A 24652-nucleotide genomic window follows, 5' to 3' on the forward strand; every position below is an offset into this window, starting at 1 on the left:
GGTTTGTTGTTACAAAATATATTATGTATGATTATTTTTCGCAATATTGTCAATTCCTTTGTAATATTATTCTATGAGGCAAACAGTCGGTCAGTTAAAGGTTTCTTTTGTTTTAACAAAACAAGATTTACAAATATTTCAATATTACACACAAAAAAATAAAAAATGCAATGTAGAATAATACTTTTTTTGGTGAACAAGTAAAGGTAAAAATATGGCATTAATTCTGGGAGTTAAAATATGCGCAGCCATTAACCTGGACACTCAAAAGCGACGTATAACCGGACCAATTTACGTTTTTACGTAAGGTGCTTTAGAGCGGCAATTTTACGACCCCCATAAAGTGACTTTCCCGATGGTGCCTCAGATAACTGGCCCCACGGGGGCCGTCCAGAGATATAGTGCCTATCTAATTAGATATGTAAGTGGCGTCGCACTGTTATCTACCTGTGTGTGTATTTATATGCATAAATCTGAATGTTTTTTTGTTTAGATTTAATAACACAACCCCACAAGGTACATTTCTACTTCACAGAATAAACAAAAGAATATTTTTTTGCAAATACAGGTTGTTTTGTTAAATCAACGGCTTACCAAATCAATTGATAATACAGAGGATGTTTTAGCTCGTTTGTTTTACCAACCTTGTTTAACACGACAAAGCACAAAAACCAAGAGAAAAATATTTTCTAATATACGAAAAAATGTCAAATTTGACACAAAATAATAAATATCACACAAAACGGCTACAAATACAGGATGTTTCTTTTAAAATAAGCTAGTATCTATTTCCGGAATTGTCGTCATTTTGAAAATATCTTATATGAACGACTCCTAAAGATTTGGTGGATACACAAATTTTCAGATTTCTCGTATTTTATTCTTAATCGAGATCTTTCCCGGAGAACCACTCTGTATAGTTTTGTCACAATCTTCCGTGTTGAATAACATGAACAACACTTTGTACGGGGGAAAAGTTATGTTTACTTTTTATTTATGTTAGTTATTATTTAATCACAAAAGTGCTGTTAAAACCAAATTTTCCAGATAATACTTCAGCTTATGCCTGTATCAATCATGTTGGAGATTATTATACTCATGCAGCTTAATCCTATCACTGCCACTATAGTAAAACGACCTGGATTATAAACCTCCTGACACTCTCTCTGGTATATAAAATTTCAATCACAAGTGGCTTGTTAGGCTTTTAGTACGTGGTATTGAAGCTCGTAAAAATGTAGTTAGATCTAGGTTTTGGTTGGCGAACAGAGGATATTTCCAGTATCGTGCCCAATAATCGGATACAAGTCTAATCCACACACACACATGTGATTTTCGTCGGCCCCACATACAGAACCCGGGTATTTCAGTCCTGTCGGGGCTTTGCACGTCTGAAAACAGGGGCTTAGCGAAAGCGACGAGGCCCAAAACGGACGGGCAGATTTATTGGACGATAACAGATTGATTGGATAAGTCGGCAAATATAAAAAAATCGCCCCCCCGAACTCTAATCCTGCGAAAGCCTACAAGAAATCATGTTGAAACAATTAATCACGAAACGAACAATCTTGAAGTTGGCGACAAAAAAAAAAGTAACTCCGGTCCGGTCGTAACTGAGAGGGCTCTGTTTCGTATCAATCAATTTGGTAGATTTTTCTGGGCCGTTTAAAACTGGGTTACTTTCTGCGAGTTTAAATAGCCCGTGCTGATAAAAGTTTACCTCACACTTCCGGAAGACTTGCTGGGCGATTAATGGGCTAAGTTTCCCAGGGTACATATTCGTCTCTCAGGCCGTATTTGCTGCAGTGCAAAACGCAAATCGCGAGGTTATTTATTACTTTTGTGGGGATAAAAGTAGGTTTATGTTGTTTTGTTTTAGAATATTAGCTCTGTTTGCGGTAGGATTCAAAACTAGTTTAAAACTTTTCCATAATGTTTTCTCACTAATCAACAAAACAGCTATGAATGGAACATGCAACATAATAGTAAATAGTACTTTGAATATCCTTTGTTAATTACTCAGTATAAAAAATAAAATATACAATCTACTCCTTGTCTGTTTTTTTTTGTTCTTACGTTCTTAAAACTAATTAACATGTCACAATATATGTAAATCTCAGAAAAGTAAGATAGAAACATGCAAACCGTTTTGTCCTAACATCAACAGTTTGTCGGCTACTGCCTTAAAAATAATAAAATCTTTAGTGGTTAAAGGTAAATATCTCGAAATCGAGATGATTTAGAAATAAACTTTTTAAAACAAACATTTTTGAGACCAATTAGCAGAATCCAAAAATTGAATCAGTTACTAAGGTCCCAGAGCAAAAATCCAGTTTTGTCACTGATTTCATGTAGATGTGGTATTGCTTGAATCACAAAAATAATTTATGTCTGTTTCCCCCACATTGGCTAAGTTGAGTTGAATGACAGCTTAGATAAGTTTAGATTAGACTGTGTTATTTTGCATCTGATTTGTCACGTTCAAACTTCAATTTAGCTAAAGATGTACTTAAAATCGACTTGGAAGTGTCGGGGAAACCGACATTAAATTCGTTTACATTTTCCAAATACCTCGTATGTTTATTTGGCCACCCAGTACAAGTTATTAAAATCTAAACACTTTATTGGTTGGTCGGTGGTAAGCTGTAAATTGGTTTGTGGTAAATTGCAAACTGACAAAGAAATGTGTTTCTTGGACGAACCACACTGTAAGTAGTCTTTACAGCTCCATGGATTCAAATTTGACAGTTGGGGCGTTAAGGAATACTTTACTTACGTCACGTGACAGTTGTAATAACTATCAAAAGTATAAAATGCCAAATAAATGTGTTTATTTGAGGAATTCCCCTGTGAGTTGCAAATTTGTCAATTCTGACGTAAATTCACACATAAATACAATGTTCAGTATGATTTATCTAGGCGGTAGACAATGAGTAAAAAGAACAAGTATCAGGAGGTAACAATAATACAAATTATAACCCGTTCGTGCATTAAGCGAGGGGGACGGAAGTCCACCATCTTTGATTGCGCATTCGCCTACTGGGCAGTTGAATTGACGCAAAGTCATTGAAAGTTTGGAGTTTCAAACCCGCAAAAATTTGTTGTTTGTATTTGTTGTAGTATAGTGTTAGTTTGTTTTGTTTGTTTATGGTTCTTTAACAGTTGAGTTTTGCAAATTTAAATTAAGTTGTACAGTGGACAAGATTAACAAGTATTGACGGCCGTCATATTACCCCCCCCCTCCCCCTTGTTTCTGTCATCCACTTGGTTTGCTATTGCTCCTTCCTGCTATGTTTACATTTTTTTTATTCATTGGCGGTAGAACTATTTTGGATTGGTAATTTCGCGTCACAGCTGTCAGGTGACGTAAAAAAACATATAAAAATTTCTGTTAATGTCACAACTGTTAAATTTAACTCTAAGGAGCCATAATTACTACTTGCAATTCGATTTTTAAAAGAAATTCAATTAAATCTAATCTGCATATTCCAGTTTTGACAGTTGACAGCTGTCAGGTGCGTAAAAAACATATTGAAGTGTTACTTAGCATCGCAAATGTCTAATTTGGGACTTTCTTGAGGTGTAACTACAAAATATAACTGTTCTGCAATTTCATATGACTGCTGGATAAGCTTCAATAATTATAACAGTTATAACAATATAGTGTTATTGACTATAAGCCACGCTGTCAAATTTAACGTCTTAAAGTGTCATTTAAGGTCACAACTGTCAAATTTAACTAAACTACAAACTAGATTCATCAAGGAGGCCTGACTATTTGACATTTTACAGTTTCCCAGAAATGTTTAATGAGTTTTGACGGCTGTCAGGTGATGACTGAACTATGACGTTTAATAACGAGGATAAACCTGTTATTAAACGTCATAGTTCAGTTCGTCAAAGTGGTCCAATTGATGGTGGCGTTTCGACGTTGCCAAAATGACTGAATCAACAGTTTGAAATTTGGCAACGTTGATTTGAGTGCAATTTTCAAGCTATTCTACGTGGAAAAAAATGACAGTTTAAAAATTTATTTCAGATCTTTGATAAATTAAACGAGTTCAATCACTTTAAAATAAACCTTTTGCTGTAAAATCTGCTTAAGAAAATTGTCCTGATTTCTCACTTCATTAAATTTTGTTTCAAATTTTACTGCTAGAATATCTCAGTCATTTCACGGTTATAGGGAATGTGTTTCCCTTCATAACATTTTTATTAGAGTTCGAAACCCAACTCTACAAATTGTGTTATTTTACCTCCCGTTGGGCCCTTATAAAACCGTGATAAAGTGTATCTCGTGTTTCTGGTACATGACCTCAAAACTAAAAATACGACCTACTCTAAGCAAGCCGAGCGCCATAATGTAAAATGCATCTATCCATTTTGCCATAAAATCCTCTGTTGGTCTACTGTTTTGTTTGTGTCTGATACAAATCGAATTTTCGTTTTTTTTTTTGTACAAAAGTGACAAGATTGAAGTGAGCCAAGGTCAATAACTGGATGAACCGAGCCAACATTGATTTTCTAGGGTTTTTCCAGGGTGGAGTGGCAATTTCCAGCGAAATTTGATAAAAGTTTACCTCAGCTTTCGAGTGCACTTGTCCGCACGATTAATGGCTAAACTTTGCAGTTCCCTGTCATTCATCTGTTGCCCGTCCAGAATGGTCTATTATCCTGTGCCATTTGGTGACAAATCAGTCCTGGTGGTCCAGAATATTTTCCACCACATTTTTATTGAATTACGGTCGGGAACTTCTTAACTAGGATCGCGAAAACCCAACCCCGTCAGTGTTTTAAAACTTATCTAGCCTGTTGGTTGTAGACTGACTTTATCCCTAGAGACCCAAACTCTTAGAGCAGACACCGACTCTATGCAGCTTTAAAGCTGCCTCTCTTGTCATATCGGGAGCGCAGTAAATAATTTCGGAAACAAGCCGAAACTGCTAAGTAGGTCACTGAGTGGCTGAAACATGGTGCGCCCAGTATAAATCATCCCGATACAGATCTGTCTAGGACCGATAGCGTCGGTCCAGAACAAGACACGCATTTATGGTTGTCTCGCGGGGGTACATGGCCCGACGAAACGTGGATACACAATTTCGAAATTAAACGAACGAGGAATTAGCGTTGGGTAATTTATCTTGACTCAGTCGGTACTGGGAAATGAACGTGTTTGGTCTTAACTTGCAAACAAACCGGAAACCTTTCTAACGTTACCGCACTCAAACCCACCTGCAGCTATATGGATTAAATTAGAACTGAAAAAGTCCAGTGTGGCAAAAGCTCAAAGTTACTTGTGTCCGCCTGAAAGAGCAACTCTTCGGGTTTCTATATTGATTCTTGTAATTGAATCACAAACCCAAACACCGAACGATTCAATAATTGATTCTTCACCACCCAACTCGAAAATTCCACTTTAACGAGAAACATCAGGAAAACAAAGAGACATGGAAAAATCCGCCCCCATCAATCAGCTTTCACCTACGGTGTCTCGACTTTTCCGAGCATTTCGATCTCTCCCTTCTGATGCGAATTTGCATATTAAGGGTGCCGCGCCTGATTCCGCCACAACCTTTAAGTGTTCGGTTTACATATGCACGATGGAAGGACTTACAGATCTCATCCACTTAAACCCGAAATTCCGAGGGCTGTCAGGCCCCACGAGAGTCAAGAAAAATACTTTTAACTGGCGTTCCCCTTTTTCCCATTGAAAAAGCACGTACCATTTGAATTGCTTCTTTGCATTTGAAAGTTTCGGTGTTTTTGTTAAGATTCTACGATTAATGGTGAGTTGGCATAGTTGTTTTCTGTTTCGATTGACGCAAGTAAGTTTATTGATCATATCACTCAAAGTGTTTAAACTCCTCGAGGTGACAAATTCAATTTGTCGACATCATTTTTAAGGAAGACAAATTATTCAGGCTTCCAACGTGATATTACTACGTTAACCTAACAGTATGAAAAAAACCAGTGACTGAGTAAATTTGTTTAACTCCACGTGTCGGGGTGATCAAAACGAATACACCGTCAACACGTATATAAACAGTATAAATATGAAAAAGAGACCCCACAAGGGGTGAGTGTAATGTCCGGTCAAATATTAACCCCAAGGGTCGGACAATGCCGTAATCCCCGGGTTTTAATGGGGAAAGGTTTAAATCAGGGCTTCGTGGGGTGTCGGTGTGCGGGAGGGCCGTTTAAAATTTACTGGGGAGTAATGATCGGGAAACGGCTCGTTCAATCCTATGTGCGTTACAATTTTTGGCTTGGGGAAAAATCCAATCAAAGGCCCAAACTAATCCGATTTCCTCATTGCGGCGTTGGACGATTTTATAATAGGAATTTTATGGCACGCCCATCTGGTCGTTGGCGAAACAAAGAACGACTTTTTTGATGTATACGTGGTGACAGTGTTGCCTAATAGGCATTACGAATGTCCATTACGCGGTGCAATTTTGACGTTGAGTTTATAGACGAGATGATATATGAAAACAATGTTTTTTTTGCTTTTGTTTCATGGTGGCTAAATTAGAGATCATGTTTGCTAGATGTCAAGTTGATAAACTGATGGTTTTTCCGCTACTAACATGATAATCATACCATTATTGACCGATTAGTTACTTGAGAAATTAGTTTTCTCTACCTTAATGGTTATTTTTGACCTAGGTCCAAAATAGAGTCTAATCTCTAGTTTTAGTCTGGCACAAACACAACAAAAAATGGAATATTATTGACCTAGGTGAATAATAATGTCAAAGTCTATTAAGACATATGATATATGAAATATATTTGACTTGACAGACACAGATAAATTAGGTTCACCCTTCATGTTGTTATCATAAAATCTTAAATTTCCAATAACAGAACCATCAAAAATATGGTTAATAGTGGAAAAAACACTATATTATCCACCGTTTAGGTACAGCTTTTATTGGCCTTATGTCTTAAAATCTTAACATACGGTTAATAAAAGCTTCTGTCTAAACCTTGGTTAATAATACGCTATTTTAGTATTCTGTTCTTTGCACTTTTGCACATATTTTGCAAGTATTTGTTCGACACTCACATGCTCAATATAATGTTAATAAACTCCATATTATTTAAAACGTTCACCTTGGAATAAACGAACCATATTATAATCACTTCGCTTAGGCTATTTGATATGTAAATATGTTATTATGCAAAACATGTCACCCATGCAATACCTATAAACCTTTTTCCTTACTATCGGCATAGTGTTAAGTATTTCCAATTAAAAATAACAAAAATATACATTGTTAATGTGAATTATTTGAATTCGCAAGGTCCATTTTTAATAAAACAAGGATTTAAAACATAACATGTTTTAATTTTAAACGCATTTGCAATTGAAATGTGAAAGTTATGGGAGCTTATAAGCTGTGGTCCAATGGCATTTCTTCCTTTTTTCTCTGGAAGAATCACTTTCATACTTCAGTTTTGACCGGCCGTATTTGTATTTTAACATATTTATTAAGATTATCTACTGAGTTTTTAGTAGTAATTTCTACGGATGTGATTAGAGTCACACAATAAATAGTTTTAAAATAAGTAGCATGCTTTCTGCTTCCAGGCAGCATGTCGCACGTGGCATGTTACTTTGGTGTGAAAGCCCACTTATAGTAACATAATGCATAAGCTACCACAAATTTATTAAACTGTCACATTTACGTTTCATTGATGTTTTGTGAAAAGCCTCGAAATATACAAGCATTCACGGAAAATTAAAATCGTCACACCAGACTGAATTCATCAGTTTTGATGAGGAGGAATAAATCGAAATCTCCATTCAGTTACCGAGTTAGAAAGCAAAAGCCAGACAAAATTTTGTTTTAATGAAAGCGAAATATTCGATGCAACCGTACAATTCCAGAGTTATTAATGCCGGGGCACCCTTTTCGGTTTTCTATTTGGGAATGTGCGGTTTTCCTCTCCCATCCAAAATAGATTATCCACTTTCATAAATTCTGAGATTTGGTTCTCCTAATGTCGTTGCCACCACCTAGCCAGAAAAAAGAAAACAATACATCAAGGCAAGGAAAAACTAATGCAATATTTCATGGTCACGTCAACTGCATCCAAGTGGGGTGGATGACCAGGCCCTTGGAGACACGGTCAGTCGCCATTTGTTTTCTGAAGTTGAATGATGGACTGCGGTTTTTGTGCAACTTAATTTGGCGAGACGCACTTTGTCGCTTTTACATAACAGTTTGACTGGCCCTAATCCGGGATTGCGGCCGTGACAGGCATATTTTCAATCACGTGCCGGACATTCTGGCTTTTAATCATTTCGGAGGGAACGGGCGAAATGAACCGACCGGATGCATGATTATCCTCAGTTTGACAGAGTGACAAAGTCAGCGTGCATTTGCCCGATGGTGCTTAGATTTGTGTGTCATTTCAAAAACTCGGCTTTAATCGGAAAAGTTATACAGAGAGAGATTATGGCAGGGCTTTTAGAACACGTCGTAAATATACGGTGATTGTAGTGACAGTCATTTATTGCCCAACATGTTACCTAACGCAATTTCCAAGAGGGATGATAATTAATATAAACGGACATGATGCTCATAATTAAAAAGTAGGAAGAGTTAAGAAGAACCCAATCAAACGATTTGAGTCCCTCATCAGAAGTGAATTTAGCACACAATAAACTTGAAAGATTGCTATCCCACAAACGGATAGATAATAACAACTATTGTTAGCGGCCCGCTAATTCACCCTTTGTACCCAAAATACAGTTCGGAAAATCCATTAGCCAGAATCTCAGAGTATAAAACTCGAAAACAAACTCTTCATTACTCAGGCCGGTATGAAAGAACAAGGCGAATTCCTCTAACGTTGGCTCGAGCGCTCTCCGAAAAGGTGGATTAATACGATGAAAATAGATTGTTCTCTCTAAAACAGAAATTAACGATGGTTCATGTCGGCTTGGTAATTAATTATGGATGCGGCATCTCCGTAAGACATTCATAGGCAAATGGATTTCTCGTGCTGCGTCTTTTCTACTTGGAGGCCCCCCCCCCCACTAATTATATTCAAAACGACGTCGTTCCGACACATACGTGTCTTTAGTTTCTAATTATCTGACAACCTATTAAGTACCGCTTTGGCTTTGTATATTGATATAAAGTCTTTTAGAGATTAAAACGGTGGTTGTCCAAAATACCAACGAATAACGTCAGAATTGCTTATGTAGACTTTGTTCAAAGAACTGAGAACTGGTTTAGTATATAAAAATGTTAATAAACGAAAAGCTGGCAAGAAAACAGTTTTCCAAATCGATTTAACATTTAATTAGGTAGTACACTGTAAACAATTTAAAAAATATATAAAAACCTTTTTAAATCGATTGTGTGATAATGGGGGAGAAAACCAGCTGGGGGTAACAAGAACAAGTAACGGGTAGAGGGTAACAGGAGAACCAGCAAAAATAATTAGCTTAATAAAAACGATTACCTTGTTTGAGCGTAGACGTGAAGTGGAAAGAAGACAGAATAAAAGCGAAGCGGAGCAAGTCGGACCATCGAACATCCATAGTGGAGACTTATTGCTTCAGGTTACATCGCGTCGTACTTTTGTTCCTGAAAACAAAGAGGAACTTTAATAACTTGGTTTGCCAGTTTTCGGCTTGAGTGGCGCGGATTTTGGTCTCTGCAAGAGGCTTTTTATTGGAAATTCTAGCCAATTTTGTGTAACTTAAAGCTTAAAACTCGAGCAGCTAAACAAGCCTCGTGCAACGTACTTTATGCAGAAATAAAACCCTGATTAAACATAGTAGAGTGATATGGTAGAAAACTTAAGTGTTTATACAGTTTTGTAGTACTATGGAGATGTCAACTATAAGGCTGGGTTGTTATTTTAAATTCTAACCTGAGAATTAAAACGAAAACCGCCGAATATAATACGGAACTAACCGAAGTACAATAAGGACACTTTAAAGCCAAGCATGACCAAGTCTTAATTTACGGCAGGCACAATCCCTATTAGTGTCTCGCCTTATTAAAATTGAAAAACGCATCCGCAGATGTCAACATAAGGAGGCCACTATTAGGGACAACGCTTGATTAGCACATCCATATCTCTCTAATAGGTAATCATCAGTTCAATTCTTAGCTCTTCATACAATAATATTGTTACATAATTCCCTACCCTCATCGCTCTAATAATAAAAAAGACTTCTGACGCGTCAAAATCACCAGCTAAAAACGTATGTCGGTGATCAGATGTGATATTGATTAATTGTCAAAATAATTTAGTTTTGGGTTATACCTTAAGGCTGGGGTTACAATAAATTATATAGTAGTATGACCATCAAAATCAATGTTTAGATACCAACAATGAACCAACTCTTACAAAGTTAAAAAGACTTGTAGAGGACTTCAAGTAACATTTAGAGGTTGTAGTATGTAACTTATACATGATCCTAGAGGAATTTTGCACTTTTAGGAAGGTTCTCGGTAGCCCATTTAGAAGCCTATAGAATTTTTAAAATGGTCGTACAGGTCTCTGGCAATTTAAAAGAGTTATGGTAAGGTTTATGAGATATCTGGCGCTTTTTAAAAGATTCTCAATAGCATTTAGAGGTGCTTGGAGTTTTCAAAATGGTACTAGAGTCAAACTGATCACAGCTGGTAGTTATCAAATACACATTTTTATTCGATCTTCTTCTAATGAAATGAGCTAAGGAATGTGACGCAACAGTCAAGTCACTGAACAGCGAATAGATATACTGGTTGGTCTAACACTACTTTCTTGATTTCCAAGTATTGCTTAGGAGGAAAAGTTTTCTTTGGGAGCGGAAATACTTTCATATTCAACAATCATTCGGTCTGTCAAGAGAAAACTTTACAATTTTCTTCAGATTGCAAAACGCGCATCAAAAATAAGGGGAGAACAGAGACGACAGAATAAAAGAATCAAGAAAAGTTATTGCCGCCGGTTATGTCGCGTCGGAACCGACAAAAACTTTTTAATAACTCGACATGACAGTCAAGTTTGAGTGACGCTTGAGGGCCTTGAAGCAATGCGTTTATTTTATTGCCGAAATTTGACGTATTTTTAGGATGAAAGATTAAGACGTTTCTTAGTTTATTTTTGTTGAGAAATCTAATACCAAAAATGTTTATTTTAGGTACATCCATGTTTGCCTGCCTAAACTTTAATAGACCTCCAAAAATAAAATTGATTGCCTAGTTTAATAACCACTACAAGGACATCAAATATGTATTTTACGTATCGAAGATCCCTATGAAAGCACATCCAAAGTTTCATAACAAGCAAATTTCCACTCAGCATGAAGTTTTACAACTTCTGGAAATTGCCGGCAGGAAGAAGTTTACAAAGCAGTTTGAACACCTATATTATTTATGAACTTCAAGTTAATAGTTGAAAGTTTTCTTGAAACTCGTCTGACATAAATCTATTCCCCATTATTTAAAGTGATTGTCTACTAGAGCTACATGCAGATTTTCAATAATGCAAAGGAACAGTTTTAATTAAAATTTTACAGAAACTACAATTTATGTGTTAAAAAAGAAAAAAATAGTGTTCATAATTCTAGAATCAGACATATTTTTTGGTTCTGAGATTAACAACCATGCTATGTTTTATCTTCCTTATAAAAATCACTAGTGTGGCAATAACAGTCATTGGCAACATTGCCTTTCCCTTTCAGCTCATATTTTAGGTATTTACCTTATTAATTTCACTCATTTAGTAGGGAGTAATATTAACCTGAAACTTAATAAACGTAATGGGAATTCAGCGGAGCACAAAATGTGTTTATTTTAGGATAAGGGCGTGTGTGTGTGTGTGACGGTTTTTATTATGATTTAAACCTTATATCCGCTCTGTAATTAGTGCCTAAGGGGAGGCAGGTTGAGTTATACGTTTGCGAAATTATTGCTTTCAGGTCGCAACGAACAATATCTCCTTTTTGGGTTGCTTTGTCGGCGGTGGGAGATTTAACTGCTTGGAACGTGCTCGGCATCCAATTGAATTAGTTTAATTGGGAAATAGTTTTTGCCTACCTGATTACACGAACTAAAACCTTCAAAATGTTTTTCAGCTTTCAGATAGTTACTGGTTCATTGATATATCAAGTTTAATGGAAAGGCTAAAGGAAGTCATTATAAAAGAATTTTGAACGGAAGCTCATTAAACGTAACTCACTTTATATTTTGGAATTGAATATGTATCTGCAGGTATAAGAAGGATAATAAATGATAAAAACTTGGAGGGAATGGAAATTTATTTATGTAACCTAACAGAGCGCGGACCATTTAGCAATTTCCATTAGCTGGATATTGTTACAAAGCTGCAGGCTGACATCTGCCTATGAACGAGCAATCAATTCAAATATCACTCCGCAATAAATAACATCAAAATACGTCCATTTAGTAATGAAATTGTTAATAATTCTCTGCGTTGCGTATGACAATTCCATCAATATTTCAGTTAATAACACTTCAGATAGTAGATGCGTACCTGTTTCAACATAAATCACGAAAATCCATCCCTCAATATTCGGGGATAAATCCGGACGTAAATTCGGTTCGTAAACTTTCCAAAATAATATGTTTAAAAACGGAATTGGTAAACTTTGCCATCTGAGATCTGAAAGAAATGAATCCGGTTCTCTAGAATCTAAAACAGCTCGATCATAAAGTTGCCTCGATACGCTTTCCTTTTACCCCCTCGAAATAAAATTTATTTCATAAAACTTTCCGTTTCGGATATCTTATAATAGGTATACGACCAAACGTTCGCTTCTAATCGACAAATTGAACGCACCAAATCAAATTAAGGAATTACGAGATTAAACGACACGGGGAATTCGATTCGATCATGTTTATCTCTTCGTGCAATGAAGGGAATTTCAACGAGTACAAATCAGTTTACTCCAGTATTGACAATAGCAAGTGTTTGATATTTTTGGCACAAGAATAAGAAATTATGTATAATAACATTGTTACAGAATTTCAGACCCTCATCACTCTAATATACAATATTGTTGTTACAATATTTTAATTTGTGTGCTTTTGACCAGTCAGAATTTTGACTATTTGATTGCTCAATTTCTGGTTATTTTGGTTGTAACGCCAAAAATTTAATTACGTTCAAACTTTAGCAATAATAGCTGTAATAATGTAACCAATTAGGAAAAGTTCGAATTTATGAACTTTATTTTTAGAAGACGGTGAGGTGATCTAAAGTGGAAAAACACAAGTTTACTATAAATCGTTTTCATTAGGCCCTATGAAAAACAAGAAATGTCACAACTAAATTACATTAAAAGTGATAACAACCCTATTTTTCAATCAAAATGGAGCTAGTTTAAAAAAGCAGTTTGGTGCACTCTGTTACTTTTTGCCTTGTAACTCTTTAAAGAGGCCAATGAATGCAAAAATATCTTAACACAATTTTGTAGAATATGAATATAAAATTTCCTACAAGTTTCATTATCTACATTTATTTGTAACTGCTCAAATAACGGAGTTACGCTCAGTCGAAATGGAGTTTTTCTTTGCCTTTAAAGGTTACGTGAGACTTTTTTCACATCAAAACTTTAAATCTCAAAATATTATTTGAAGGATGACCGTTTTTTCAGTTCAGGCTGATTTTTCAAAGTAACGTGATTGTTTTTACAGTGAAAATGGTCATGTGACGATTTAACATATAAAACGGAATCCTGAAAGTTACGTGACCGTTTCTAAGCTTAAACTGATGTTTTTTAAAGTCACGTGACTCCTTTTAAGGTACAAATGGTCAGGTGACTATTTTCAATCACACGACGATGATTTTCAATCATAAATATTATTTTAAAACGTCACGTGACTTTTTTTAATGTCAAAACAGAATCCTGAAAGGATGTCTGAGGAACTAGTAAGATGGGTAAACAAGTTAGAAATTCTATAGTACCACTATGTATCACTCTTACACTTGCTCTCACTTTATCCCATACGCACAATATGTTCATTTTACAATTTCTTCCAAACAATTTCCAATCATATTTCTATGGTACTAATGTAAATACGATGGTTTAAATGTAGCTATTAGTTACACAATGAAATACATTGTCACATCCATGCAATACTATCAAATGTTAATTTGTCTATTTGGAATTTTTATATAAAGATTAGACAAAATTATGTATGGAACAGGTTTGGAAACTTCCATTGTATTTAAATCACACGTTATTTGCGCAGCCTATTACGCTCGTTATGCAGAAATCTGTTTGTTACATAAAATGGAACTTTTTCTAACTTACATTACAAAAACAGCTATTTTCTTCTGCGAAATTCACACAATCCGGTACCTTCTCAGTTAACTAAGTTAACTAAATCAACGGGGATAAATATTTTATAGATTAAAGATAAAGTACTGAAACTTTTTTGAACAATTTTTATCCTGGAGAGAAACATCATAAGTATATATCTTTTCAGTTTCCTGGAAGCAGCATGCAGCAAATTGATTCCGAGTCAATTCGATGTGTGCTAGTTAAGAGTGCTGGGCACGAACTGCGATAAGCAGCAGGGGATTTGCAGGAGCTTTTAAGGACTCGACCCATCCTGCAACTCAAATTGGGCCATTCCTCAATATACCGAAGTAAACAAATTTACATCCTGTATGGTCGGATATATGGGCCCGTAGAAGGAATATTTTACGCGCCCATAAAATAGACAGTTGGACTTCTAATTCGCCCTTTTTCCTCCCTAGTGACGTAACCGGTTGTTTCTTTAACGGCGGAGATTTGGGAAACGGGGCGAATTAATTGGAACTGCCGACACCGAACGACCATTACGAACACAAAAAGTATGCATAATAAGTGGAAATAAATTTTCAATTTTAATTTAAAAATAAGGAAAGGTTCTTGAAATTGCTTAACAACGCACAAAAGACCGGTGAACAATGGCCACCGAAAAGGAAAATAAATTAAGTGCCAGAAACGGCCATTCTTATTATTTATTGCCTCCTTAAACCATTAGGTACATACATTTTAATATAAAACCTGTTCTTTTTTATTCATCGGGCACAAAAGCTGCTAAATAATAAATTCCGCCTAATATACCCAGTTCGTTTAATTTAATGCGAATATTCGTTTCCGTCTTTGTTAGAGAGCAAAACTACTGTTAAGGTTTAGCACTTTAGAGAGTCTTTACTGCTTCTTTAGAATGAAATAACCACTCATTTTGTCTCGTTTAGAATTCAACGTTGAAAGCCTTTTATAATTTTCCATATAGTCGCAGAACTTTAATAACAGAGCCCTAAAGTATGACTTAATTTTTTAGTTACTGGTAGTTTTTATTGAATTGAATTCAAAAAGTCTTTTTATTCTTGTACTATTTAGTTTTGTGTTCAATTTTTATAACTGTTTTTTCCATGTGTTTTAAAATAGAAAAGTTTGCGTTTGAAATATCCATTATTTACACCCTTATCTTTTCGAGTTCACTTCGCCGACAGATTTTTATTGTCATTATCGCTGGACGTATTTTACGATCCCATTACACTTTGCTGCTACTCCTATTAATTACTACCTAAACTGCATAAATTGCGGGCTATAACCAGGTAAATGGGTTTAATGGCCGCATGGAAAATGTCTTAATATTCATTTTTGACGTCGGTTATATTCACCCTCGTTTCGGATTGTAGATTAATCGATGTTGATATTTTCACCCCCTCGGTTTGGTTAAAGGGTAGCAAATGCGACATATCAGCGAGAAGATAAGCGTTTTGTGCGGATTTCGTCAATGTCGGTCCTTCTTCAAACAAATGACGATTTCGTCCTACCAAAAACCCAAAACAAAGTTTTCATCCCCAATAAAGTTTCGGTGATAAAATGTACAACACAGCAAAAACTTTGCGTTTCCAGCCGCCATCATTCACCGCTTATCTTGCCGCGCCCATTTCAGTGACAGATTTTTACTGTTACTATCGCTAAATAAACTTTATGTTCCAATTACCCTTTCTTTGCACAAAAATTGATACTTTCAACCCGCCAAATTAATGTTATTATTGTATTTATTCAGATTTTTTTAGTGACACTGTACCGTCCAAATTGGTTTTGTAAACTTCATTAGCTAATCATATAAAAGTATTACAGCGTGTATACGATTTGTTGCCGGTAATTAGTTTAGTAATAAATAAACAATAATTAGCGCCCGTGTTTTATTAGTCGAATGCAATTTGCATCTTTATGCCATAAATTAATATGAGAATTCCGTTTTCGAAAATTAATACCATCGCTGAAATTGGAATCGATTTGTTAATTTTAATGAGCACACGTCCGCGAATAAAAATTATATTCAACAGACATTTTAGGGGGTTTTCAATTTTAATTCAACTAGGCAAATATGAAAGGCCGATGTTTCATTATAATCTAAAACAGATGTTATGTCTTTTTGCAGTATGAATATTTTGATTTTTTGCACATAAAATTTATGACTACTGCATGATAAGGTATGTGTACTGCCAAAGGTTAGGTACATTATAAACCAATGTATTGTTCACACTTGTGTACTGCAGATTTATTAGCTCTTAGCTTCTTATGTTAAGTCACATTAGTACCACCAAGCAAACTAATAATAGCATATTGTACAACAAGGGTGAATAAGATGTCTTTATCGCACAAGGAAAAAATTGCAAATGCATTTATTTGCAAAAAAATGCAAATAAGCAATTGATTCAAAAAACAAGTTCAGCTTTTGATAATAAGTTTATTTTTATTTATTTTTTATGTTGTTATGGGCATGCAAGATAATGGTTTTTATTTTTTTTCTCAAAAACGAAGCAAGATACGAAAAAATATCAAGAGATACAAAAGTTGTATTTTTAGTTGCTTAATCCAAAAAAAATAAATAATTTAAAAAAAGTCAGTGGTGCACTTTTTTTTTCTTTTTTATTCGTGATACAATTACTGAAAACTTGACATCTTATCATAGTTCAAAACACTGCCAAATTTCAATAAAATCGGCAGAATGGTCTTTGAGATAATATTAAAAAAAAGTTTTTAGAAGAAACTTGAAAAATGTTGGATGAAAAAAAAGGATATGTTTGTCAATTTGTCAAAAAAGTGTCAGAGACAGCGAACTGATTTCACTTTTACTGATGGCCCTTTTACTCTCTAGGGAGGAAAATTACGTTCACTCCTTAGGGAGTAAAAGTGACATTTTCATCCCTTAAATGAGGGAGGGAAGTTTTATTTTCTATAGGGGTAGGTAGAAAAAATATTATTTTATTCAAATGCCTATGGCCAAATGCCTATGGTCCATTTTTGAGAATATGTCACTATTCTTGAAAACCAGTGCAGGTTATGTAAATGCCGTTTTAATTACTTACACTCACACTTACTGAGAATTGAACTTATCTGATTCGGCAAACAGGAAAAAATCAATTGATCGTGAGTAATAACGGGCTCTCGATTCCAATAAACCCCCCATAAAAAATGAAAGGAAACTGCTATTTAATTTAATGTGATGTATGCAAAGAGGAGCCCTCCGAAGACCCGAATAGTTGTGGCCCGATTTCGCATCCGAACCGGCCCTTCGCCCTATACCTTTTATACGAAAATTAGGTCCTTACGTGGACCCATTGTGCCCGTGTCATACGGTGGAAAATATACGCGTTCCTTCCATTGTGTTCCCGAGGGATGATTTGTTGATAAAAAGTTGCTTTCTCATCTAAACGATAAAGGAATAATCGGATTAGATGACCGAGCCCGTTATGTATTCCATCAATATAACTTGTTTAGGGTGAGTTCTCAAGGAGTTTTCAAATGCTTTTCCATGGCACTTTTTGTTGAACATTTCCCAGTATTAAATATCTCAGAAACGATCATCGTGTTTAAGTTTTTTAGTAAAATTCTTCACTATAAACATAAACGCCTCGAGGGCAATTTTTGATCGTTTACCTTTCGGTCCTAGTTTTGCAACGTAAACTTAATCGTTTTTTTTTTATACTAACAGAAAAATAAATGAGATTTTTAAATTACCGAACGCGGGAAACGAATGCGTCCTCTACCTGGCCGATCCATAAATTGCTTTCGGATATTAGCTCCTGACCCAATTTTCAATGTTTATTTTACGACTCCACTGGAAAAACTGTTAGAAATGTAATTGCCCGTCTAAAGCGAGTAAATCGTTTTACTACCCAATAGAATATTTACGTTGGAAAGCAGAAATCTACTTTCCTTATTGGAGTGTTTGAAATTTGTAACTAAACGAAACAAAGGAAGTTAATATAAGGATTCTTGGAAGTCACGACTTATTCCCCTCTGGTATGCTGTTCTTCATCTTACGGTCCCTCCGTCAGTTAATTATGTCAAGTAGCAATATCCATGACAATGCATCGCACCCTTTACGTTCCTTTCGAATCTAATTCCAATGTTTATGACTCCCGTTTCGTGTTATTTCCTATTTCCTGAATTTCTTTTCCTATGCCCGACTCTCTCTCTAAAAGTGGGTCGTTATTATTAATGACCCATTTCAAACTGAACTACTCGCATTGTGATAATCCCTAATTAACTAGTTTATTCTAGTTTAGATCGCTGAAAGACAAAAACTTTCTTTCCAACTATCAATTTTCCGAGTCCATTCAAACTGTTACGGTCTTTTTATCGCAAAATAATAGGTAACGTCCATTAACTTTCATACAGTCATCGGCTTTACTAAACAAAAGCGCTTTTGTTTCATAATCTGCATCCTGTATCAGTTTATTCACTGACGGCATTAAAGCTTCGAAAGTAGAGCAAAAAATTGATAGTGACGCGCAAATCCTGATTTAATCACCCCGCAACGGATGAAAAAATTGTTGATATTACAGTAACGCCCTATTGTCTGCGTTTTTTGGAGTTTTATGACGTTATTTTCGATTGTTTTATATTGTGAATACAATTTGTTTGTCGCAGTCAAAAGGTAACGGAATGTTTATGTTCCAATAATGTATAAAAAGGTAACAAAAAATCACTTTGTGGTATTTCAATAGTTCCTACACATGAATGTTTCAGCCTAAACTACTAAAAAGACTTGAGTGAAAGTTGAAATTTCAGTTTTTCTATTACTTAAATTTTTGTTTATAGTTTATTAGTATAACGCATGTTTTTATCCTGATTTCCTCTTTGTCAGTAATGCTTAAATGATTGATTGATTCCTAGTTCAATGTTACATACATATGTCGTTGTTGTTTTCCAAGTTTACTATTACTACTACCACTACTACTTCAAGCTGGTGACTGTGTGTTTCTCCTCTTAAAAATCAATTATATGTTAATACAGGTTAACATTCGCAAAACCGAATAATATCACATAAATATGACAATAACAACAAAAAAACAAACTGCACTCACAAATCATGCAATATCTAACTGAAAAGCACACCTTCAACTAGGAAATAATGACACAAAAATATGTGTGTGTGTGCTTTTCTTGTCAATAGGTGACCATTGTATTGCTATTTTCATGTTATCATGTGTTAAAGAAAGGCTAAAATAAGGTCAAAATGTCAGTATTAAAATATATGACTCAAATGCTGTTTTGTTAATAACTTCTCGTTTGAATAACTATACACATAAGTTAGCTAAAAAATTTAACTCAAAAATAATTTCTAAGATTAAAGAAATATTCAGATCGATTTAGGATAAGAATTTTTAAATTTTGTTAATACACAATCATTGATTGTTAAATTTGCTACAAAAAAAAAGTAATTGTTATCTACTTATACTAAATTGAGAAAAATATCAAAACTAAAACTATTATGTTAATTAACAGTAACATTATGTAGTATAACATATGAATCAATGATAGAAACTATGAGAAACTTAAAGATACAATTTGAGTCAATTTCCTTTCTAATAAGACAGAAAAGAATCATTAACATTGACTAATGCTACAGAATTATTGGGATCCTTTTTCTTTCTTTCCGGAAACCTGGAGTCGTTAATTATTATTTGTCCAGAAATAAACGATTCGAGAATGATTTGTTCCTTGTGCAGCCGCTATAGACTTCCGATGATCCGAAGCGTAAAATTCGAAATTCCCAGTTTTCACACTGGATAATCTAGGAGCTTTTAATACCACTTTCCACTAGATACTTCAATAAAAAGTAATTTTTCTCGCAATTAAACTAATTCTCATAATTTTTTCCTCTTTCGTAAACAAAGAGCCGAGCAACTGCTCTTATTATTAATGACGGCAGTTAGCAAGGCGGGCTCCTTTTGGAGCATTTGGGCATTGATTTCCAGATTCTTAATTAAAGAAAGCGCCTTATTCTCCCGTTTTACCGATGTCTGTTCCTTTTAACAATCGTAATTTCTAACGGGGACATGATTTTCTTCAGTACGATTTCGACGGGGTTATCGATCTTCACGGAACTGGGCAAAACAGCCGATCCGAAACGCCCAGGGAACAAAAACTGCCAACTTTACAGCACTCGTGTGTAAAGTTCGCCGACTCCGTGTTTTACGTCGTCCAGCTTTGGATTGTCTTTTTTACGTTGTAATGTCCCATTGTGCACGTGTTATTTATCATAAAGTTTGTTTTCAATTGTTTGGATTTCAGAAATGTTACAATATTGTATCGAGCTTCACATTTAATGTAATGGAAATTTGATAATCCTAATTACTATTGTGTGAAACTTTCATCCACCAATGATTATTAATTATGACACTTGAGAACTTTTTAAACTGCGACTAACCCTTAAATTGTTTTCGTTGCCATTAATTAAGGCAAGAACTTTTCCCGAATAATGCCCTGTCGTTGTTAGCGGGGCCGGGCGCCCTATAAAGCGTCGAAAGAATCCTTATTCATTCGCCCTAGACTGGCAAAGTTCCTAAATTAAGACGAAACTTTGCGTTGGAGAAGAGGCTTATTGCGTGTCTTGAGGAATTTCGTCTCTTCAAGGAAAAAGTTAACCCACATTGTTACGAATTAGAGGGTCAACAAGTATGAGTTAATAAGATGTGAAGCTTTATGTACAAGAAGATGATTAGAATGACAAATGGAAGATTGTTAGCGAATACTAAAGTTAATGCTGAATTTAAAATTGGTTTTTAAAAACCAGGCTTTACTATTACTCTTTTTTTTTGATGAGTTTTGATCAAAATCATTTAAAATTGCTACTGGTGAACAGAATACTGTTGTTAAGGACTAGTATATTTGAGTCAGGCAGTTATCGAACAAAATACATTTATAAGTACAAGTGGTCGTTTGGTTCAGACTGTGACAATACAGAAGAAAAAAGTCACAGTCTGGACTATACTTTACTTAAGCTAGGCTTAAAGTACGACGGTGCAAATGGGGGTAATTATATCATCAAGATTGATCAGATTTTGCCATTCTGGCTTAAATCAAAGCAATGCCAAACTCAACAAGTTACTTAATTTAGTAGCTAAATTTAGTATGATGTAAACAACTTGATTTAGTGCGCAAGTATGTACCTAATCATAGTAAACTGCTTAGTGAACTGGATAGAAACAATTTCTATTTAGTTGATTAAGTAATTTCTCTTACCTCTGCTTTCCAGCAGCGATAAGTGGAAACGTCAGTTTAGTGGATTAGTACAGACTGCAGAGAAGTTATTTTCTTTTTTTTTTCTAGTCGTGTTTAAACACTGTCTCGTTAGAGTGAAATGACAACTTCAAAACTTGTACAAGAATAACGAAAAAAATTAGAAAAATAAACATGCTTGACACTCAGCATATACGGAAATTGAGAAGATTATAGGGTCAGAAGGATTTGGGGTAGCTGAAATTAAAAACAAAAAATTGGGTTTTCTTGTTTGAGGAGCAATTTGAGCTATTAATAATTCAAAGCGTTCTTTGAACATTCTCAATTGCTATATTCTGCAACGTCTTCAACTGCTAATTCTCTTAACAAAGTTGATAAAGGTCCATTAAAGTCTCTCAGACAATTTTCGTACCAACCAAGTTTGCTTTTGGTTTTCTTAATTACTTCTGCTAATTTACTACATATTTTCAATATTCCCTTGCTTCACGTATAAATTGTTCAGCCATGTTTGACGATTAACTACGAATAAAATTTACCAATAAAAGTGACTATTTGACACGTGTAAATGCGCCTTGAAATAAAATTTGTAGAAATAATTTACGTCCATTCGATTAAATCATCATTAAACCCTAACATTGTCCAAGTACTGTTTGCTAGTTATCTCCTTGGATTCAACAAGACATAAATTGTCATTATACAGGGTGTCCCGCGACGTAAGGGACAAAACTTCACTACGTGTTCTTTAGGTGAATTCGAGTCAAAAATGTTCTTTGAACATGGGTCCGCAAATGCTTCCTTACCGAGATATGATTTTTTAAATTTAATAGTGATTTTGTGCCGAAAACTACAATGGCTCTCATCCACATCATTAAAAGGGCTAGACTATGCTTACAATGGGAAAATGGACACTTTGAACAATTATTATAAACAGTTATTTTCCAAGAGGTATTAATTTTTTTTGTAAAAAAATATTTTTGTGAGGTTATTGTACTTTTCAACACAATAAAACTATTAAACTTAAAAAAATCGTATCTTGGTAAGGAAGCATTTGCGGACCCATGTTCATAGAACATTTTCGACTCGAATTTACCTAAAGAACACGTAGTGAAATTTTGTCCCTTACCTCGCGGGACACCCTGTATAACAAGATAAGAGTCGTGTCAAAACGTCTAGTTTTCCATAAATCATCCAAATCAATTTCCATTGCTCAAACAAAGTTTTAGGCGTTCTATACATAATAAATGTAATTCGCGTTTATTGCCCATAAAGGGACCTATAAAACCTTCCCAGAAAACATGAGACTAATCGAGCAATTGATCTTTTAACTGTATACAAAATAGAATTTCCTTTGTTTTTTTTTTCTTTGATGATTTGTAAAATTCTAACCACATTAGTTTAATTATAGAGACAGCTATGGAAGTCTAGGATTGGCTAAAAAAACAATAAAAGAACAGTCCCGTATCTGTTTGAAGTACCCTACAACAAACACGTTATTTGAAGCTAAAATGTTAATCCAAATAGAGATTATCGAGCCGAGTAAGCAAATAGCGCATATTTTCCTCTCTGAAAAGCGGAATTGCTGAAACGTCCAGTTTTCATCATGCCGGTGCTCGTCTATACTCACTTTTTTTTGTCGAGTCGACGTTTACGTTTCGAAACTGTTTGGAAATCAGTTTGCCAAGATACAAATCGACGTTGTTAATACGCGATCCGGGCCGTAATAATTAGGTTTCGATTTTAAACCGGGGCAATTTTTCCAAGAAAATCCAATTACTCAGCGTAATTCCTCTGTTAGGGATTTTGAGGAACCTCGTCTTGTAAAAATCCCAAAAAAGTGTATTTAAGAGATAAGATCTAATGGGGAATTGGTCGTGGCGACATGGGGACGCCTTGATTTTGGCAGTTTAAAAATTGTTAGCGCGCAAAAAGTAATTGGTCGTGTCGTAAAAGTGGAAATTGGAGCACGACTTATCTGATCGTCGTTGCAGGCTAGTTTGATGGATGTGCACTTTTATCGGAAAACAACCCCAACTAAACAGTGTCTACGGAAATTGTTGTTTAGACTTTTAAATTGTCTTTTTATATACTTTCAAACCTAATTTATTAATGCAGCTAAACTTTCGTGGTTAAAGTTCAAACGACATCAAATGAAAGGTGCTTAACGCTCAACATAAGCTCCTCATCTAAATATATACCATTAAATAAGACAGGCAAATAAAAGAAACGGTAAACATACGAGACTATAAATTCACCAGACGTACCATTCATAATGCGTTAAAGCTTCAGGGTGTCAAAGCTATTTCAGAACGCATTAATTTTCCTTTTGTCGCATACACACAGATAAACAAACTCAACGCTCCCACAAGAAAAATTCCTTAATCTCTTCTCAACTGACTTATTATATAGAGAAGCAAAGAAAAAATAATTCAAAGGACGGAAATCTGAACACCTGCCTCATCAGTATAAATTTACATCACATTGAATGAAAATTTACCCAGCCCTCCAATATCATTTCATAAATAAACCGAAATATCAGAGACTGTTTGGTCTTAAAATAATATTAATGGGACTGTCGCTTAACAATTTTTATTTTTCCAAACGTTATTGGAATACTCAATTTAAATCTTAAAGGCTGGTAAGAAACTAGTTGGAAAGTGTTGCAAGGTTGGAGGAATGCAACTTTTTAGATCTTCTGAACGTCATCAAGCAAATTATAAGATCGAGTCAAAGATAACATATTTAGTTTGCCTGGAAATTTTAGCTTTGACAGATTAACGGTTATTTGGCAACTGTCCAGTGCATGTTCAAATGTCTATTTAAGACGACATAATTACTGTAAAATTTAACGAAAAATGTCTTATGTCTGTTATTTGTCTCAACCCAAGTGCATGGAAAAGTTCTCCTCTTCTTGTTCTCTTCCTTTGTCCACCTTTTTTAATGATGAACTTTTAAAGCTTTAGCACAGTTTATGATACAATTTAAAATTCATATAATACTGTTTCATATAGTACTAGACACAATTAGAATTCCAAACCGTGATTTTTTATTATTGAGCCCTACAAATCTACAAAACCCGCATCATTATTTCTAATTTAACTCACTCAATATCCCATTACGATATAGATGATTTCC

General features: G+C 34.9%; 1 protein-coding gene across 5 annotated transcripts in view; it reads right to left on the reverse strand.

The window, feature by feature from the left end:
* The window catches only part of aus (argus), a 95102-nt gene that overhangs the window by 27070 nt on the left and 43380 nt on the right, over positions 1–24652 (reverse strand). For all 5 annotated transcript variants that reach the window (XM_081979103.1, XM_081979105.1, XM_081979106.1 and 2 more), the window contains one exon: positions 9478–9602. In XM_081979103.1, coding sequence (XP_081835229.1) covers positions 9478–9556 — 79 coding nt within the window. In that variant the 5' untranslated portion in view covers positions 9557–9602. The remainder of the gene's footprint in view (positions 1–9477; positions 9603–24652) is intronic.

The sequence above is a fragment of the Ips typographus genome, linkage group LG4 (genome assembly GCF_016097725.1).
Source record: "Ips typographus isolate SLU linkage group LG4, UJ_Ityp_2.0, whole genome shotgun sequence".
Classification (NCBI taxonomy): Eukaryota; Metazoa; Arthropoda; class Insecta; order Coleoptera; family Curculionidae; genus Ips; species Ips typographus.